Source organism: Xiphophorus couchianus, chromosome 5 (genome assembly GCF_001444195.1).
Source record: "Xiphophorus couchianus chromosome 5, X_couchianus-1.0, whole genome shotgun sequence".
NCBI classification, from domain to species: domain Eukaryota; kingdom Metazoa; phylum Chordata; class Actinopteri; order Cyprinodontiformes; family Poeciliidae; genus Xiphophorus; species Xiphophorus couchianus.
Window position 1 is genome coordinate 31,592,492 of NC_040232.1, and position 21,874 is coordinate 31,614,365.

The window sequence follows — 21,874 nt, forward strand, 5'->3', positions numbered from 1 at the left end:
GAAACGGCACAGATGTTGATTTACAGAGGAAAAGGTAACCCCATGAGTTGCACCAGACCAAGAGGTGCAGCAGATATCACCGTACAGCGGTAACTTTCCAGATGAGGCGGTTATCTTGCGATGAATGTAAATAGCTGGTGTGGGGGTCTAAATCAGCGGATCGTATCTTCTGGATCCTGTCCTGTCAGTACAGCGCAATGGTTGAGAGACACACAACAGGAGTGTGAGGCAGCTAGAGATTGAGGGCAGGACTATTTCTGTCAGCTGAAATGACAACGGAAAATTGAAAGCAGCCATGCATCAACTGGGTGTAACTTCTCTGCTTTTGTTTAGTTCAGCTGCACCACCCTGGTGAGATAAAAAAAAAAAAAAATAACATGAAAAAATTATTTAAGTCGTTTAAAAAGAGTGAAATGCTCTAAAACAACCAAAGGTCGTAATGTAAGACATCACCTTCTTTGTTGGTAAAGCCGTTCGTCTTGCAGGTTTGATTGATGTCGCACTACCAAAACAGAAAATCTTACCAAATTTTTTTGGTCTAGTTTCCAGTGCAAATATCTTAGTTTCATTTTATTTCAAGTATACTAACTTACAAGAGACTTTTAAGCAAGATATAGAGGCTTGTTTCAAGTAAATAATTCCTTAATATTGATGAAAAAATTCTTGTTCTATTGGCAGATTATTACACTTATAACGAGACATTTTTCACAGGTTATAAATTAATCTTTCTGCCTATTGAACAAGTACTTTTTCATCAATATTAAGGAATTATTTATTTGAAACAATCCTCTGTATTGTGCAGTGAGAGTAAGACAACTGTGTATGACAACTATGAGCAAAAACACTTCAGTTTTATGGTATTTAGAGTCAAATGTAAAACTAACATCTACTTATGTTTTAGGAAAAAAGAAAACTGCTGCCCTATCAATAATTAAACATTTATTACAGTACAATATATAGTTTTTGTGGAACCAAAATGTGTTTGGAATTGTTGGCTAATAGTTTTCTAAGAGTTGTTAAGTTGTATTTTAATGCTGATGCAATATTTAACCAGTAGGTCAGAGTCTCACAGCAGCAAAAGTTCACACCACACACAAATGGCATTGCCAACAATGCTAAAGGTCACATAGAGGGTGAAGAACAGCTTAGAAAGAGAGGACAGAAGAAAACGGGCATCGAACCTGATATCACCATGGTGAGATTTTCTAACATAGTGCAGCTCTGGTTAAGACGGTGCAAATTGAATCGGCAAGATACGGCTCTGCTGTTTAATCTAATGTAATAATATATATAACACGTGTAGTGAAGCAGAGTTGGACATCATAAGCACCCATGTTTGTGTCTGGCTAACCATAAATATCTCAATTCGAAGAAATGTGCCATTGTTGTAATCATGGGGAAAAGGGAAAAAAATGTCTGCCATCTTTCAGCCAGCTGACTGGTAGTGCACAGCCACATGTGGAGGAGGGGCAGCTCCCTATGCTCCACATAGGGGAGAAAACTCTGGCAGGAGTTCAGGAAAGTAGAACGTACTTATCAGAGTTGAATAAACGGATAAATGAAAATGCATTAGTCAAAGTGAAACGTTAATAATATCTGGGAGTCGGTGAAGGTTCCTCTGAATGAATCGCTTCAGTTTGTTTGCACTGAAGTAAAGACTGATGCACCAGACTGGAAGACTCAGTCTGCATGGGGCAACTGTCATCCAGATATGTGCAGGCTGCCCCTGTAACACAGAACATTGCCCCCTTGAGGCAAAGCCTGATAATGACAGCTGATATATCCCTGACCATGAGGAATAACAATCCAGGTGTTTCCCACTTGGCCCCTGATGGAATCTGTACAATCACTGTCAACAGAAAATACAATGCTTGGGTTTGAACTTTTTAATAGTTCTACTTTATTTTAACAACATATTTTGCCTTACATATATTTCAATATATATATATGAAATATATTTTCATATATTGTGAATCTTTTGCCATACTTCGTACAAAGTACCCCATGTTTTTGTTTTTTTAACTGAGTGTGCAGGACTTGAAGAACTCTGTTTTAGGGCCTTTTTTTCCCTGTTTCCAGCATAAACGCATTCCCAGAAGAAATGAAGCATGTGTTGCGTAATTGTTCAGTGATTGGTGCGAAGGACATTAGTATTTCTTGATCTAGTGTTGCACATCTGTGTAGAGACATGCAAACATTGGCTCCAAATATCAGACTAACAGTTCAGCCATATTTATCCTATAAGGAGAAGAGGAAACATGAGGCAGGTTGGGCCATTTGCACTAAGTAAAAGTTGATTTTCTTTTAAAGTAGCAGTGAAGGCACAAAATAGCGTCATAGACATTGATAAGAAAATAGAGATTAGCTCTTGTTATTAACCCTAATGTGCAACTTTGGAGGTTGTTTGGAAATAACTGGTTATGACCAACAACAGCAACCAGGTGTCTGCTTTGTGATGTGATCTGTCTTGTTGTCTGGTTTTAATTTCACCTCAGAGTTTACGTAACCTCTGCGAATGGAAACAACCTTTATGGATAGGAAGACATAAAGATACATTGGCTCTCCATTTTTTCCATACATCTGTTTGGTCCATCAATGAAATTTAGTGAAAGGATTGTCTAAAATATCAAGTCATTGCAGGATCCGGCTGTGGGTGGCTGCTTAATATTTTTCTTGATACCAAACACTGGATTTTGATGAAATGTCAGTAAATAGCCCTGCTAGAATGCATCTCTGCTGCTAATAAGAACCTTATGGAGTAAAAACACATCCTTTAAATAAAACATTTTATTTAATTATTATTATTATTATTTATCTAATTTAGAATGTCAGGTAGTAGACTAAATCTGGCATTTATTTTGGAAATCAGTTTTTAGATAATCGATTTTTACTTAAAAGATAATTTAATGAATCACTCAATTGTGAAGGAGAAGGACTCTTAGCTGTCTTATATTAAAACTTTTTTGTTTAAACTGGTAATGAAAAACCTTGAATTTTCATCCAATGACAGAAATTACAGTCATGCAGTTTTTTATTTGAATCTACCTGTGGTTTGAAGTAAACATGGAAGTCTTGTTTTGTTTGCATTGCCGTCATGGCGTGTTCAGAAGAAAGGGTCACTGAGGGTCACGGGGTGAGAGGTGGGGGTAACCTTGCCTGGGGCTCCAGTCGCTCTCCAGCGCCCTTCAGTAAACACGGCTTGCCTCATCTATCAGCCGCACAGCTGTGAAGTTCAGATCAATTCCCGTCCAGCGAAGTCCGCCAGTGTCAACGGGCCATTGTGTCTGTAACTTCCAGTAGGTTACTGAGTTTATTTTGATCGAGAGAGAACGGCCTTTGTGTGCTTTGTGCAAATGAACCAAACACCTGCGGTGGTGTGGGAAACACAAACAAAACCAAAATGCAGCAAAGAACTTTCCACCTCAACTCGGAGACATTCAATATTTCCGGGATTTGGAAATACAATTATCTATTGATCGGCACACTGGGAGGTGGAGTTTATACGTGCGTGCGTGCGTGTGTGTGTGTGTGTGGGCGTGTGCGCGCATTTGTTTGTAATACCTTGTGGGGACCATTTTCCTGACTCATACTACGTTGTAGGGACCCAATGCGCCTTGTGGGGACCAAAGCCTGGTCCCCACAAGGAGAAATCCTATTTTTGGGTCAGGGGTTGGATTTAGGACTAAGGTGTGAATTGAGTTTTGGTTAGTGTTAGGTATGTAATGTTTAGGGTTAGGTAGGTAATGTTTATTGTAAGGTTTAGGCTGTAGAAAAGAATGGAAGTCAATGGAAAGTCCCCACAAAGACAGCCATGCAAACATGTGGGCGTGTGTGTGTTTTGCTGGGAGTTGAGTGTGAGTCTGGGATGTTGCTTTATTTTGGTGGGACTCCAACTGTTGCATTCACCAATGCAAGAATCCCACTCATGCAGCAAATTTCAAGCCTGGGCTTTTCCTGTCAGAGGTTTTACAAAGTATTCTGAATACATTTTACTTTTACCTTTTTAGAATGTTTTTTTTTTTTTGCTCACTTTTGACTTTGATTTATCTTAAGGTAACACCAGCAGATCAAAAACTGCACAGTAATGTATCCAAAAAAAAACAGATATAGTCTCTTAAATCACCTACTTCAGTTTGTATTTTTTCATTGCTTTGGTTCAGTTTTTTTTGTTTTTACTGTATTATATTCTGTACATGTGAGTCCTCTGTAAGCAGAGCGCTGCTGCAAGGACGATGAATTCTGCATCGGGTTACATAACTCGATTCTCCCCAGCTGCCTTCAATTACAGAGGGTTTTCCTGTGATGTCTTTTATTCATTTCTGTGGTATAAATCAGCCTTAGATGGAGAAGAAGGTTAAAAAGTACAATGTTTCCTATTTTCCTAGTTTATGTTTAGAAGTAAAAACCACTTAGGAAGTAATGGGTGTGTAACAAGTTGTGGCTCAAGGCCCCTGGTGTGTTCAGATTCTACATCTATGAGTGAGAGGATGGTAGATATTTTTCTATTTGTGTGTTACGTCAGTATGTACTAAGTCCACCCAGAAGGTTTTAGCAGGGTTTCATTTTTGCTAAACAAAAGTTTTGTCATCTGTTGAAGCTTTCACATTTTGGCAGGCTTGTGAAGTTCATGAATAACTTTGAATTTTACATTTTCTCCAAAAGAAAAGTACTGTAAGATGTGTTGACATTCAGACTCTGAGTCAGTTCTCTGTTGGAGAACTTTTCATGGTCTTTTATGGTCTGTTGTTTTGGTAGAGATATTCCACAAAGGTTTTCCACATATATCTGAACTGATTTAAAGTCGTCATGTTAAAATATTTGGTCATAAACGTGTTGAATATTATCACAGACTCTTATCGGTTCTCCAAATAAAGTCTTGTAAAAACATTGCTTGGTTGACGTCTCTCCACGTGGGAGGGTTTATTTTGTCTGCGAGCGAAGCCTTTGCTCCACTGGCTGAGCTACGTGTCGCTAGGCTAATCCTGGCCATTTCTATAAGTGGCATTTGACCGGAATGAGCTGCTTAATGGCATCTGTCAAACCAAATAGCCCCTCCCACCCCCTTTTACCTTCCTCCCACCTTCTGAGGTGACAGCAGTGAGGCTGTAAACCAAGGAAGGAGTCACTTGTGGAAGAGCGAGAACGAAATTGCGACCACGTCGGGTTTCTAAAGAGAGAAATCAGTGGGATCTGCTTCTTTAATTCTTTCCTGCTTTCCTTCTTCCACAAACCATCTGGCAGCGTTCTGCTTAGCTCCACCTCTTCCTAATTCACTACCTGATTACTAACAGAAGCCATCGACTCCTGGATGATCGTTCTTTTTTTCCCTCTTTTTTAGATTTTCTATTCTCTTTTTTTTTTCCTTTTCGTAAAGCTACAAAGCCTTGCTTTTTTTTTTTTTTACTAACTTGCAGCAACTCGTGCATCCTGCAGAGAACTTGTTGTCATGCCAGCTGACCTGAGAATGAACAGTGGGAGTAAACCAGCTCCCAAACTGGTCAAGGCCTGCACGTTCTCCCCTCTAAATGACCTGCACTTACTGGTGACGTGTGTGTGGGTGGGTGCGTGTGTGTGTGTGCGCGGAACAACAGCTCCGCTGTCGGGACGCGGCATCGACACAATGAAACATACCTCTCTGAGGGCCGATAAAAGGGCCCGTCCCCTTCCTGTTTGACGAGCGCACAGCGCGATGCTGTTTGTCTCATCTGTCAATGACAGACGAGTCATTATCTTGTTTGCTGTTAAATCTGATTCTCCTATGCCTGGAGTTTTCCATTCCTCTGGGTAGGGCTGGGCTGTAGCACTGCAAAACTACAAGATCTGAAAAAGTATTTTTGGTCTGGTTTCTAGGGCACATAGCTTAATACACTTGACAAAAGACAAAACTAACTTCCAAGTGCCTTTTCAGAAAGGTGTAGGAGGTTGTTTTAAGTAGATAATTCCCGAAAGTAGGGGCTCGCCGATTGAAGTTTTCTGGCCGACCACTGATCTTTGAAAATTCTGACGTGTCAATTCCCATTTTGGCCGATACTGTTTTTTTTTTCTTTTTCTTTTTGTCTGAAAAGTCACTAAAAATAGTGATAAAGTCTTTCATTTGGCAACAGCAGGGTGATAGATGGAAGAACCTGTAAACAGCATAAGTATCAGTCATGCGCTCCCTAAATCTATACTTTATAGAGGAGCGTGTAGAGAAAAACCTGCTGCTAACATGAGACAGACCCCAAAAAGTTGTACAGCTGCAGCTACAGGCCAAGCTCATTCTAAGTAATGGTACAGGTGACTACATTTATGTACTGTTAGCAATTTGGAAAAATCACAGAAGAGCTCCCCAAAAATCCACAAAATTTTCAGATTTTAACTTGACAAAATGTGGGAAGGTTCAAGGGCCTGAAAAATGTTTGTCGATCACTCTCATTTGCCCGTAGCTATGAAGTCTTTGCATTAGAAATAAAGAAGCAAATAAATGAACTTAGGAAAATACACTCTGGCACATTTTCTCCTTTGCATTCTACGCCCAGCAAACAAATCTCTGAACCATGCCGACGGCAGGATTTGCAATCCAACATTATTGTAGTTCTGCTCTTCTCACCTCGGCTCCTTTGCTCTGAGAGAACCGATGGCTTGTTATCTTTGAGGTAAATGAAAGCATGTTCTTAAATGTCCTTCCCTTTGGCTTTCAGGTAAAGGGGTCAAAGCGGCACCCATAGGCAAAGCGGCGAAGGTGAAGCAGACATGAGTGCGGACGGCCATCAGGCGGTGGTGACCACTCCGCCGCCGCCCAGCGGGGGCACCAAGGAGCGCTATTTTGACCGGGTCAACGTCAACGATCCAGAGTACATCAGAGCCAGGAACATGTCGCCTGACCTCCGGCAGGATTTTAACGTTCTGGAGCAGAAGAAACGCGTCACACAGATTCTACAAAGCCCAGTAAGTGCAAAGCAGGAAACACGGACAAGTCCATCCAGGCTATGTCAAGAAATGTATTTTATAGCGGTAACATAATCAGACAAAGACAAATATTAGGGTTGCACCAATAAATTGGACCCAAATTCTTTATATTTGGGAGATCAGGACAACATCAGCTAAGTGATTGTTTGCTGGGTAAGACCCCGACGGCCTTGGTTTAGCTTTACAACCAAAGCCGGCAGGGTGAAAGGCCACGGATGCACGGCTTCGCGTCATGTAGTTTAGAAAGCTGTTAAAAACACTTTTATTTTGATACTTGCTCATTAGAAGCTATTTGTCATCATGTCGGCCCCATGTGAATTTTCACACTGGAGCTGTGATTAATTATTAAGGAAATGGGCTGGAATGCTTTGGCTGCCACAGGTGTTTCACTTGGTGGGATTTGTGTGCCCTGCCCATGTCTGTGTGCTTCACATTCCTCCGCTGAGCCAACTACTAGCCTCCAGGTGTAAACATTAGGGTGAAAGTATTTATTTAATTGCCCTGTCGTGGCTGGCTGAAGGTTATTCAGAGCAATGTGAAATCTGAAATACAGGGTGTGAAATATAGTTAAGCTAAACTAAATGTTTTTTAGTGTTTTCCTACTTTATTTTCCAGTTTAACCTCCCAACTGCAGGCAGATGCAACTTATAAGTTGTCAGAAAACAAAACCGTTCGCGCCACCCGCTAATACTTGAGTAATCGCTTCTCCTTTTCTCTCTCTGTTCGGTTACTCTGCCCTAATCAAGACATGTCTCAATCAGTTCCAGCAGCGACTGCATCACTTGCACCTGTGTGCAACTGCGTGTGTTGATGTTGAGACACTGGCAGCAGAGTCACAGCAGTCAGTGGTTCACTGAAGCCACAATGCAACCACCAGCCGGCACGCCCTCGCTCAGGCTCGCTGTCGAAACTCTGACTGCTCAAGTCTGGTCGTGTTTTCTCATAATTAATTCACTTTCTGATTGGAAATTGAGCAAACACAATAAATGTGGTTTTCTTCAGCCTCTGGGGTGGCATTAGCCAGGCATTGCCTTCCTGTGCAATTCTGCTTGATTCTAATATCTGTTCAATGCTGATGAAGTGTAATCTGATAAAAACCAGACCCATATTCTAGGCTTTGCTTCAGAGGGTCTGGACCCTCGGCTGTTGAGAAATGATTTCTTACTGGAGGCGTCTACTCTGTTGAACTTTAAAGTTTTACCCAATCGCTAATGTTTGCCTGTGACATTTGTAATGCTCCAGTTTGACGCTACCGGATATTGCCTGGGCTGTAAGCAACTGTCCTCCAATGCGAAGAGAGAAGTGCTGAGCTGAATAAAGACGGCGGTTAATGTTAATTCAGTGTTTGAAAGCATGGCCGACACAGACTGAAGGACTTTGTTCACTCCCTCCACCGCCATTTAAAAAAACTATAGGCACACTATACGTTTCTAAAACAGTGCAGAAAGTTGACGTCATCGTTCACAACTTCTTCTGTTCACCCATTGGCTTGGTAATCCAAGTAAGTGGGAGAAAGTCCGGATGTAGCAGGGAAGGGAGAATCAAGTGGAATTGTGCAAGAAGGCAGTGGCTGGGCTAATTGAAGAGGATTTCTTCAGTAGATCTTCTACCAGCAAACACTAGTTGTGAACGATAATGTTGATTTCCTGCGCTGTTTTACAGTTGTAGTCTGCCTGCAGTTTTAGCATGAAGTGAACAAAGCATTTCAGTCCATGTTCCAAATATTGAATTAACTTTAACAGCAATCTTGGTTCAGCTCAGCACATCTCTCTTCGCAGTGGAGGATGGTTGTTTGAAGCTTTTCCAGAAAGCTTCATATCATCAAACTGGCGCATTACACAAATCGAGGTCAAATGTTAGCCATTGGATAAAATTTTAAACTTTACCAGAGTCCACGCCTCGGGGAAGGAATCGTTTCTCAATAGCCAATAGTCCAGACTCTCTGTACAAAGCGAAGCGTAGAACAATTTGCTGGTTTTCGCCAGGCTAGCGTGGAATTATTAGGACGTAACGTTGTTCTCCAAACTAACTTGTGGTTTTGCGGGTAGAGAGTTACGGCCGTTGTTGCAACTGACAAACGTTCGGCGAACTTTTAAAATCTGCTCCCCTTTCATTTGCCTTTTTGAATTTTTTAATCCTTGCATCTCATCTCATCTAAAGTCAGCCCATTTGTCCTTGTGTATTGTGACATGTTCACATGGCTCACGTAAACACAGCAGGCCATTGTGCTGTTCTGTGTGGCGCCCTTTGAACAGGTGCTTGGACATTTTACAACACGCCCACCATCCTGGGATATTTGCTCTGCGGTATTGACTTAAGGCTCGTCTCTCACTGACGAGCGTGTAACCCTTTAGAGCTGGACAGAGGTGGAAAGTGTGTGTGTGTATTTGTATGCATAGTTCTAGTGATGTACTTTGAATAGCGCCAGAGACAGATTTACAGCTGTGAGATAAGAACTGCCGTTGAATGTGGAGTGCACGTCATAAAAAGCACAAACACAGACGCAGTGCCTTGCTAAAGTATTCACAACCCTTGAACATTTCTGCACATCTTATACGCTTTGTTTTGATCAATTTTAATTTGAAAAGTGTGGCATGCATTTGCAAGTCAGTAATTAGTTGAAAAATCTCTCGCTGCCGTTGCTCTTTCATTTCACCTTTTTCCATTATCCATTGAGGCGCATTCATCTTTATTGTAGATCATCTTTATACATCAATTGTCAAAGCTCACCACAGATTATTAGTTGAATTTAGATTTAGACTTTGACTAGGCCGTTCTAGCGTATGAATATATTTTGATCTGAACCTTTCCGGTGTAGATCTGGTTGAATGTTGACATTATTGTCCATCTGGAGGAAAACCTCTGTTTAGTCTTTTGGCCTGACTGGATGTTTGTGTTTACCCGTTCTTGCTCTGACTTTAAAACGTAATTACCTCTCTGCACATGCTCAGTGTGGTTTCCTTGGCATTCACTGTCTGCCGCCGCAGTCTGAAAGGGCAAGAGCACCTTCACTCCCTGCTGGTGTACCTGGCACACAGCAGAGCGAGCAGCCGGGTGCATCCAAGGGCGCCACCCTGAGCAGACAGTTTGCTGCAGACCGCTGCTGTGAAGTTATTGATTATCTGTCTGGTCGACCGTCAATAAAATGTCTAGCAAAGCAACCGCTTTTCCGTCCTTTATCAGTAGCAGAATGGAGTAGAAAGGTCCTTTGTCGTGCCACGGTGGGAAAATTCAGGTGTGACAAGAGGTGTTTAGATTCACACAAAAATAAAAACATATACTGTATATATATAAAAAACAAAATAAAGAATTGTATACTGTACGGAAAGGGCTAAATGAATTTAAAAGATCAGGGGTCTGCAACCTGTGGCTCTTAGAAACCAAAAGGTAAATATTTTTGATTATGGATGCAAGGAGAAATTGACATTTTAGGAGTTTTTATGGGAGTTCTAATGCAAAATCAGCATATAACATCTATAAGAAGCTTTTTAAAAGTAACTAGCTTCAACCTGTGGTGCCTATTTGTCGTCATTTTCCATATTTATAGAAAATAAACTACAAAATGTTTAATAGAAGATTCTGTCTTAGCTTGGGTTCTACACAAGCTAATGATTTTACAAGGGTGAGTGAATACTTATAGCAGTATATTGTATGCTGGGGCTCCAGAGTGTGAGCAGTATGTTAATAAAGAAACAATGAAAAGTTATGTTTTATTTCCTATTTTGTCGTTGTTTTTTTCTCCCCAGAATTTGCCTTTTGGTCTCGTCAGCTCTAACTCAACCATTTGATGGTTAGCTGCCGTCATTATTTACAGCTGCACCACAGTGGGTTCCTGTTTGTTGTTTTTGCCTGCGTGGTCACACACTGCTTTGTGTGTTTCTTTTTTTGTTTTGTTGTTTTCTGCTCCGTGTGGTTTTGGACGTGATCCAAACCGATATCAGACACCAGCGAACAGGTGGCTCCCTGCAGTGGCTTCGCAAAAGACCTCTGGCCTCTTAGGGCGGCTTTTCCAATAATCAGACATAACAATGACTTGTGTGACACCAGCTGGACGCGGCATGATGTCGGCTCCTCCATGTTTCCTATTTTGTAGAAAGAGCAGTATGTCATCGGCTGGGTTTCCTCTCCTTTCGTTTTCCACCCGTCCTTTTCTCTGTTTGTTTCTGCTGTCGTTTTATGGTTCTGGTGGCGGTAGCAGATTACACGTTGCGACCGATCAGGCGGCGGGTTTTATTTTGAGCTCAACGCGTTGTAGCCCAGGCGGGACTGGATAAACTCAGACGACTTCATTCACTCCTCTCCTACTTGCACCTGTGTTTACGTTTTAGAAATCAAAGGCTACAACTAAACTCTGAGCTGTTTTTGTTGGGGAAATTATTTAGTGTGTGTTCAGCAGCAACACCTCAAACTGCCGGGGAGTTTAAGGTGAAAGAAAATCTGTCTCTGATTACAGAAAACACACAGAGCCTTAGAAAACTATTTACATGTCCTGAACTTCAAACTTCATTATATTTTAATTGTTTGATTTTTTTTTTTTTTTTTTTTTGGTGACAGACCAATACAGAGTTGCGTATAATTGTGAAGTCAAATTGGTATTTATTTTCATTTTACAAACAAACTGAGCATCATTTTTCAAGTTTTGCCACAATTTTTGAATTGGTTTTTGGTTTGGGCTTTGACTGGGCCATCCCAACACATTAACATGACTCAGTCTACGCCATCCAATTGTAGCTCTGTCTGCAACGGCTGTTTAAATTACACACAAGGGAAATGTATTCACTAATTTAATGACTTCTGAAGGAACATAGACTGCACTGCCCATATCTATTTGAAAAAAAGGAATTTGGGTGATCGTGGCTCAGTGGGTAGAATATCTGAACCGGGCCTTGATTCCAGCTTCTCCCTGCCGCATGTCGATGTGCCTCTGGGCAAGGCGCTCAACCTACGTTTACTTATCTGTTTGAATGTGTGCGTGCTTGAGTGTGAATTGACGAGTGTGGCTGTAGCATACAGCACTTTCCATGGCAAGTATAACTGGAAAAGCTAGTCATACATGCCATACTAATTCAGTCCATTTACCATTTCACTTACTGTGATTCTCCTCTTTGTGTTGGTCTGTTTACCACATGAATATGCAATCAAATACATTGCATTCTGAAGTGACAAACATCAGGTTGCTCATGCATCCTTAAAAAGTCTTAGATTTGTGTCTAAAATAAGGCCTTAAAAAGCTTACATTTATTGTTAAACAGGAAGTTGACTTTAGCACTCCCATGGTCGTAAAATATGGGGGGTCTTTGAGACACGTTTTACCTCAGCTGGGTCACACTGAGGTTTTTGTTGTTGTTGTTTCGGGAATTGATGGTCTGACAGTACACTTCTCCGCTGTCCGACCGTGACATTTGATCGTCGCGCTAAGACCGCAGCAGGGTTAAATACATTACTCACAGACCTTAAGTTGTGTCACGACAGGACTTTTTTTAATGTTTTGGGGTTTTTAGGGACTTTTCTTTCAGGCAAAAAGTTGTTGCGTATTGTGACTCGAGTCGGTTGAGGCTACTGCTAATTAGCTGCTAATTTACCCTCGCTAGTTAGCTAGCTTTTTTTGTGTCTCTCATGGGTAGGAGCAAATTTATCACCAGTTGGTGGCAACTTCCTCTTTATACGGTGGAAGGTGGACAGGTTGAATTTACTGGAAATAATGTCTGACATTGCTTAGGAACATTTAAAGATATTTGAGCAATAAAGTCTAGATGTATTAATGCCTTTTGTTTTACTTTGTGAAATGATAAACAAGTCATTCTTCTTCTGCACCTCCATGTTATCAATATTCTGGTAATCATCCTTTTATATTTAATCTTACTCTCTGCTAAACACGATCATTTCTGGCAGTAAGGTAAAAGTCACAGAAAGTGGTCTCTCCAGATCGTATCTGTAAGCAACTGGTTTGAATGACATACACATAATGAAATGTGCCTGCAGGTCTTTTATGAGGCTCTCTTACGTGGTGTTCTGTTACACAGAAGATTTTCATGCACATGAGTTCATAAAAACAGACTTTATTTGGTGCAGAGACTTATGATGTCACCGTTGCTAAGTCAGGGTATTAATGTGTTTTTGTTATATTCCGCGGAAAGCCTCTCTCTGTGTTTGTCTTTAGTGGCTTGGGTTTACCATAACTGGGACCGGGGAGAGTAAAAGCCATCACGAGCAGCAGATTAAATTTAGATGAAATTGAATTGGACTTGTTCCTCCACATGCTGCTTCTATTTTAAGCACCCTCGCTCATCCTGCTTTTTTTTTTTTCCCTCTCTCTCTTTCTCTCGTTCCTTTTCTTCGTCTTTACATCCAAAGCTCACGGTGCAGTTTGTTCTTTGTCCAATGAAAGTGATTTAGTGATTTCCCCCCCATTTGCACTTGTTTCTGTGGTACCCCACATGTTCCACGGATCACAAGCGGATGATTTATGGCACTTGGATGGTCTCTGATGAGAATCACCATGTGTGAAGGAAATGTCTCAAGTGTTGTTCACTGTGTTTTCCCGCTTTCTCTGTTGAGTCCTGAAGGTCCAGTTTGATAGAACTTTAGTGGTTGAAGTTACTGCAAAGCGTCTCTTTAAGCATTTCCACATTTTCTCTCTGAGCCACGCTTTGGCAGTCGGGTCTCCGTTTGGGAATTTCAGGCTGTTGAAATTCCAGGAGAGGAGCAATTCCTTCAACGTCAAAAGTCTCCCAGTCCTTTAGGAGAGCTTAAGATGCAGAAAATTATTTGTTTTTTGACGAGTTTCACTATAGTTTACGTATCTGATCATTCTGTTGGATTGGTTTTATTATTTGTCATTATCATTTGTTATATTCTTGTTCCCAAAGAGCATATGAGTTATATATGCATCAGTGCTTTTATTTTTCAAGTTGTTTTGCATTTTGGGAAGCTGCAAATGTATCTTCCCTCAAGGGTAGTAAACGTACCATTGACCTTTGACACTGTTTTGGGGAGTTAACTGGAAGTTGTGAATAAAGTCAAGTTTGAGTTCAAAGCCAACTTTTTTGTGTTTCATAGAGATCAGATAAAGATTAGAGACATAAGCTTTGATTAGACGCTTTGGGAGTCGAGTTAATGACGGTTCAGAAGGTAAAGATGTGACGGATCTGTTGGTGGCATAACTACGTTTTCTTGAAAAACAGTGATAAATGTTAGCTTGGGTTTATTTTGGATGTTTGCTTAAATCTGTCAAAATTTTAAAAAGCCATGAATAAACGTAATTGACAACATTATTATAGCTGTCATAGTCAACAGATAAAATTATAATAGCAGTGTTACAAATACGTGTTTTAAATAGAAGCGATTTGAACATTTTATACGTTTTCAAACTTTTATGTGAAGACTATGACACTGTGGTATTTTTAGTAAGGAAGAAGAACTATTGTTTTTGTATCAGATTGTTGTCTTCATTTTGTCAAACGTACTTTTTTTATTTTATAGGTCGATATAAATCTATCCCACCTTATCCCCTGTGATTTCTGCGCTATCCTTGTAAAACAGAGAGCAGAGAGTTGTTGCGGATTCCTGAGCCACAGCAGCTTCAGCCAGTGAGCATTTTCACCGACGCACACTCTGAAATGAAACGGGGACGATCGATACCATTGGCAGGTTTGCATGTCGACTCCTCTCCACTTTCTAACACTGTGACGTTGGAGGCCTGAAGAAGCAGCCTTGCGTTTATATAACTGGGGAGACTGTGTCTGAAATTACAGGCCTGGTCTGCCCTCAGACTGCTTGCCTTGCAGGGCCGAGTCGGAGTGTGTGTCCTTGTCTGAGGCGTATTTGTCTTTTCTGTTTCGGTGCTTTCATGTGGAGCCTGACGTTCCTCCTTATCCGTTTTACTATGTTAGAGTGTCTTAAGGATGTCAGATAATGGAAATTCAGGTCAGTGTGCTCTTGAAGGTGAACTGTGAGGCATGTTTGTAGGAGTGAGAATGAAACGAAAGTCTGCTTCAGACGTTTTCCAGGTCTGGATAAGTCTGGAAAAAGCCCCACGTTACAATAAAGGTGGGTCTTTATTGTAACGTGTATAAATTATCATGATTTAATTGAATGATAAATATCTTAAGAATTTAGATTTTTTTTTTGTTTTCACAGTAAAACCTCCCAAAACCATTTGGTTTGTCAGAATTGCTATGTGTGCGTGTGTGTGTGTGTGTGTGTGTGTACGTTTGTATGATTTTCTCCATCATTTGTTCAATGAGATTATCATTCAATATTAATATATTTGAAAATGTGATTAAATGCAGTTACTGTGTGCAGCTTAGTGATATAAATCACACTTCTTTGTGAATGGTGTCATAAATAATTCTATTACAAATGGCTGTGTTTTTCAATAGCAGCATTTGTGTTTGTGGGACCAATTACCACTAATATAATATATTAAGCTACTGAATTGGCTGCATTGCAAACCCCAGCCAATAGCTTGTCATGTAGCATTGCAGCTAAGCATTTCACCTTCCAAAGCTGCAGGGTTTTTAAAAATATATATATATTAGATATGACTTAGAAAAACATTCTGTGGTTAGCTGAATCCCCAAATACTGAACTGTTATAAAGTGGTCCACTTTATACCGCTGTTTTAAAAACACTATCATTTCAAAACCACAAAAATTAGATTCCCGAGAAAGTGTTGGCGTTCCAGCGTGACTAGAGTTTTCTCCAACTGTTTGGTTGCCGGATTAGCACATTATTATGATAATAGTACTCAACATGAAGACATAAATGTGTGTGCGGGTGATATAATGCTGGAGCTATCTACAGTGACACAACCTTCATGAAAGAAGCAAGCAGAGACGCGTCCGACTGGCTTCAGTTCAGGAAACTTAATAAAAGTAACGAGTTTCTTCCCCGAAGGACGACGTGCAACAGTTTTACTGTCAACTGCATCCGCAGCAGTAAAAAAAAAAAAAGAGATTAGCAAAAGAGATTAGCAGGACAGGAGAGCGCAGAGAACATGCAAAAGAAATTGTTTTGGTCATACTTGGAGGAAAACATGAACAGACTAAAACCTGTTAAAAAAAAAGTAGGGATTCTCACTGTATCGCCTTTTTTGTCATTTAAGTAAAGACAAGACCAACACAAGGTTTCCAATCAAGTGAAGTGAGGTAATGAAGACTGATAACAAAACATCAAAACAGCCCATAATATCAAATTGAGTTTTTCTCTTTCACTCGACTTTACGTTCTCAACATGGCCAAGTTTTAATGCCTTTGCTCATTTTAAAAAAAAGGCAAAAAAGCTGCATATCCATTTCCTTATTGATCTGATTTAACAGGAGTGAACAAACCTGCTTACTGTTGTGCCTCAGCCAATAATTTGACTCTGGCATAGGAACGGATATTATTTCTGTTTGCTGTAATGACGTAACTTCATCTCTTATCTGACTTCCTGGTTTTGGTTTTTAAAGGAGCAGATGTGATGAAAGGCTTCTACCAAAATGCCACAGCAGCTATATAAAAAAAAGAAAACATCACAGCTGACATGTGATGCTGTTTGCACTGCTACAGATGTGCGTTCGTGAGTGTGAGTGACATGATGTTGAGGCAAGAGGGGTTGGGGAGGGGGGAGGTTGGAGGGATTCTCTGAATTATTAACTATACGATCCACTTTATGTTCCCGGATTAATCTGTTTCGATGAGAGGAATCTAATCCCCGCTGTCATAATCTCTCTGAGAACGCGCACGCACATATCAGGAACCAGATGCCTGCTAGCTTAAACGGTTCTTGATGTGTGTTTTCATGGCACCTCACGTGGTTTCTGATTGGTGTCATTGCAAGCTGATGCAAGTTTGAAAAGTTTGGTATCCAAGTGTAAAAAAAAAACAAAAAACATGCATTTTCTCTATGACTTTGCACATAGTAAAGTTTTGTTGTTTCTTCATAAATTAGAATATCTTCAAAAAGTCTATTAATATCTCATGGCTTCATTTCATGCAGAACTTATTTCTGTGAAGTTTTTAAGATTAGGGCTTATAGGTACTCAAAATTTCAGTTCAGAGTATCAAATGAAATGAAAGGTTGAGTGGAAGAAACCGTCACAGAACCAGAGGTGATGTCACAAACATCTTTGTTGGACTGGAAAAAGGACTGGACTGTTGCGCAGTGGTCCAAAGTTATCTTTTCTGATGCAAGTGAAGAGCAGTGAGGCACAGAGTTCAAATGATTACCTGAGCTGCCATGTCATCTGCTGGTGTTGGTTCATCAACACCTCACCAGAAGCACAGGCTAATCTCCTCCTTTCAAAACTCTCTTGCTATTTTTAGGTAATTCTTTGCGAGCTACTAGAACCAAAATCTTTCCTTCTGTTCTTTTTAAAGACCCAACGCTGTAAACATTAAAAAAATAAAATTAGTCTCAGAATCTTCTGGTGTTTTTTCCCACCCCCAGCATGTGGTGGCGCTGCACCAAAAACCAATGAAGGAAACTACATGAATATCTCTGAAGAAGACAGTGAGAGCAACTTCCGTCTTCACAAATGGAGTAGCATGATATTTTAGCGGTTGTAGGATTTCTCTTTTGTCTTTGGTATTTTTCTGGCCAGCGCCAGACTCTCTCGTTAGCTTCGGTCGTATTTTCTCAGAATGCCCTGTGCTATAGTCTGCTTCCTGCTTTTGGAGCATTTGCAACCACATATAATTTCAAACTGCACCAGAGTTCGTTTTTTTTGGTCCACATCAGAGTTTGATTGGATATTCACATCTCCCCAAATGAACCAGACTTTATTGACAAACCAGAGTTTGATTAAAGTGGACTAAACAGGGCTGGTGTGAATGCACCCTAAACACCGAACCAGGCTTGTATTTGTGTGTCAATTGTAAGTTGTTGGCATGTAATTATCACAACTTGCCCAACTTCTGATACAAAAACTTGTGTACAACTTAATGGTTGGAAGTTTCCCCTTTCCAGAAGCAACCAGCCAAATCTCTCATGTACATTTTTGTCGAATCACAGACTTTCATCGCAAACTTTTCAAGTTCTGCTGACAAAATTGTTTCCAAAATTCTCACTCAGCAACAAAAACTGCATTCGCAACCAACCGGGCTACTAAGGCAACCTCACCACCAAGGACCGAGGAATGTCTGGCTGGTGTTCAGGACCAGCAGTGATATGTGGACTGTATGTGTCCCGTCACGCTTGGGCTGCTCTGCTTTTAACAAAAACACAGAATAAAACCAGAGAGCGGTCTCTGTTGCCGGTACGCTGATGGGGCTTTCTCATAAGGTTACTGGAGGGATGAGTGGGCAGAGGAAAGGGGAAGTTAACGAGTTAGACTTGTTTCTGTACCCGCATGCAGCTCTAACTGGGAGCATGTCATCTGTTGCGTTAGTGGCGAGATGAAATGAAGGCATGAATATTTAATGTTGCCATACTGGAGGTGTTGGCACATAAAACTGTCATGACCTGTTTTCTAGTATTTTCTTTATTCCACCTGTGCCTTTAAGCAGTTTGAAAAACCTCGAAGATGTCTTGGTTTGTAAGCTTCTGATTGGTTAATTCACACTTGTGATCATGTTATTGATCAAGCTAAAAATTTTACGTTTTCTGTCAGCTGAGGATTGTTTGGTTCATCTTTACTTATTATTATGAGTCGAAGGTGTAGAATGTGTAAATTAAGTGTCTTTTTTTCTGTTTAATCTTTTTAAATGGTGCTTCTCTATTCATCCGGCAACAGTTTTAGCGTTTAATTTATACCACTTAGACTGGCATGCTAAGTGTTTTGTGAATAAAAGTCATTATACCCAAAGTGAACATTTATGATAGCTGGAACTACTTATTATTAAATAAATTGATTGCCATTCATCATTTTGCCATACTTAAGTACTCTTAAATGTAGCAGCAAGGAATCTTTTTGTAGTTGGGGTGTTTCCAAATTATAGCCTGGAATTTTAATGGATAGGTGGAGGCGCAGTTGGTGAAAACCTCAATAAATGTTGAGCCAAATTTAGCCAACATTAAACAGCAGCTCAAACAAAGTGATTTCTGGCCAAGATTATGTCTACAGACCAGGAAATGGCAAAAAAAACAACAACAAACGGTGTGAAAGACGTTCTAGTTGCAGTGAAATAAAATGGAAAGTGTGATTTGCTGTAAAAGAAATCTGTTTTTATCTATGTAAGTCAGCAGTAAAGCACCTTTTCAACCTACGCTCTGCAGTCACCTTTTTGGTTTTTAATGATATTTATGGACAATCAGGAGCTGATCCGGACCAGTTAAGTTTGAAGAGTCTGCATGGAAATATCCAAATAAAGTGCGTAAAACCTTAAAATGTTGTAGTGATTTGCAGTAGCATAATTTCCCTCAGAAGTCCTTTTAAAATCCAGCCTTTAAAAAATTGTCAGGCTTATTCTTACCCCTTACACATTAAAGCATTTGAACATTTTTATCCGTGATTTTCTGTTTCCTTAGGGAACAAATATGACGTGACACAATGGTCCATCTCTTATATCCAGTAAAAAGAATGGCATCATGGGAGACATCAGGTCTCCAATATGGCTTAGGAGGCATTTTAGAAAAAAATGTCCATCTGTTCTACGGTTACAAATGTAAATGTGTGAAGTTTTCTAACCTCAGCTGGAACTTTAATGTGAACCATGTGCTTTGGTCAGATGAAACTAAGATTGAGGTTTTCATCAGAAAAACACTCCAAGTGAAACATGAAATGAATATGATAAAACTCAATCACTTTCAGGTACGGTTGGTTTGTACACAGTATTGCACATTGATGAGCTGTGGAGATTCTATTTAAAAAAACTTAAAAAAACAAACATTAAAAAGAAAAAAATAGAAGTTTGTTCTTGTGTGTGAGGAGAAGCCAAATCCTCACATCTCAAACTCACAGATTGACAGACTTTAACTGGACTGTATGTGTTTGTCCATCTGGGTAATCCTTGGCATTGGTCACAGCTTTAATGACATTAGCCGGTAAACGGAGGCTGTCGCACCTTCCTGAAAGTCGCATACAACAGATACCTGCTGTAATGTTTTATGTTGTTACCTCTGCAGTCTGGTCTTGCTTTGATTTTCGTATTCCCCAACAAGTCTCATAATTGCTCTGTTGTTTCATACTTAGCACAAAATAAAAAATAGCAGAAAACCTGCTCTGAAACGTAAAGTGTGTCAGTACTGAATGGTTGTTCAGCCAGCTGTTTGTTTTTGCTCTTACATAAGAGACTGTCAACATGAAATGCAGTAAATTGAGTCCCTGAACTCAGCAGATAACGGTGGCCTGAACATGAGGATTAGCGACAAAGACGGACACACATTCACACGAATAAGCCAATCACAACGTAGAAGAGTAAGGTAGCCACTCGGCCAATCCTGACACGTCTTGCTGTGTGGCCAGCCATTGCTGATCCTTTAAGGAGGAGTCCGACTGACACCCATGGAGGATCTCTAATCTACGATTAACACATCCTGCTCAGTCGTCCTGTTGGTTGTTCCTCCTGTAGACATGGTTTCTTTCTGAATGTTTCTACTTTTTACCGCCATCCGGCTGTGTGGCGCTAGGCTCCGCCCCCATCATGTGTTTCACCGTCCTGTCCATGCATTTGTTTTGTATTTCCAGTTTATAGCTTTTTGCACCAAACAGACTTTCTTAAATTAAAAAAAGAAATGCTAATTACAAACATCAACTCCCGCATGAAAGGCAAACAACGAAACCTCTGAATACAAGCTTCATTTTAAACAAGTAATGCTTCAGTAGAGATAGAACGATTAATCGGGTCAATCATAATCAATCGATTATTGAAACAAATGAACTAATTTAGTAATTTATTAGTCTAGAGATAAATGTAAAACTGCACAATGTGCCACTTTTTTTAAATCAGATTAATCGGTTGTTATAATAATTGCTACTTGCTGCCCTGCTTTTAACTTGAAAATGTTCATGTCTGAACAAGTGACGCTATAGGTAAAATAAAGAGATTACAATATTTGTTTCAACCTCCCATCCACAACTCTGTTAAAATTAAAATAGCAATAATTTCAAGTAAACAGAGTCATTAATCGTGCATGTAAACATGGGTAAAATCAACATCTTGTGAAATATTAATGAAATAATAACTAACCAGCACTGTTCCTATGGGTGTGTTGTTCCTGTTTGGTGTAATGTGCCCATAAGCTAGCATGACACCCACAATGCATAGCAGCGCTGCCACTCTACACACCACTGTCTGAAGAAGAGCTTGCTGCACTTCAATCACTTTTTCAGTCTTGCAATTAAAATGAAATCAACCTATAAACCGTCTGTGCCGCTGATGTCTGAAAGAATAGGATATGTTGTTTCACCTCTTCCCAAGTCTGGAAATGTGTGGAAAAAAACATTGACTTTTTGCATTTTCATCTTCAATTTTCTAATTGGACAAAAATCTAATAATGCCTAATATATTATGTGGTTTTAACATTGTTTCATTTTTAACAAAATGCACACTCATTATAAAAAACATCTAAATCTTTAACTTTTCTGCTTTGAGACTTTATACAAGTTCAAATTCAGGTTGAACTGGACTTTTTAAAACAGAACAAATCATAAAAAGTACTTGTTTTTATTTATTTATTTTTTACCTCTATATGTAAAATAAAGGTAGCAAAATTTGCCAAAAATAAATAAAAATTGTTTAAAGAGTTTGCATTTATTCAAAAGCACCATGATTTGTATTTGTTCAGTTCAACAGATTGTGAAATGGGGCTGGTTTAAGGTAATCCTGGTGTACTTTCTTTGTGCTCATGTTTATGTCCAAAATCCCATTAAAAAAAGTGATTGCAAAATGGTAAATGATGTGTGGAAATTTTGTAATTGTAGCCAAATCTGTGAAAAACGTAACCCAGTTTCACTGACATGTCGGCATTTAAAACAGATTTGAGGGAACACAAGTTTCACTCG

General features: G+C 39.9%; 1 protein-coding gene across 8 annotated transcripts in view; it reads left to right on the plus strand.

The window, feature by feature from the left end:
- Window positions 1-21,874, plus strand: part of add3a (adducin 3 (gamma) a) — a 115,423-nt gene that overhangs the window by 67,371 nt on the left and 26,178 nt on the right. For all 8 annotated transcript variants that reach the window (XM_028018237.1, XM_028018238.1, XM_028018240.1 and 5 more), the window contains one exon: window positions 6,681-6,927. In XM_028018237.1, coding sequence (XP_027874038.1) covers window positions 6,733-6,927 — 195 coding nt within the window. In that variant the 5' untranslated portion in view covers window positions 6,681-6,732. The remainder of the gene's footprint in view (window positions 1-6,680; window positions 6,928-21,874) is intronic.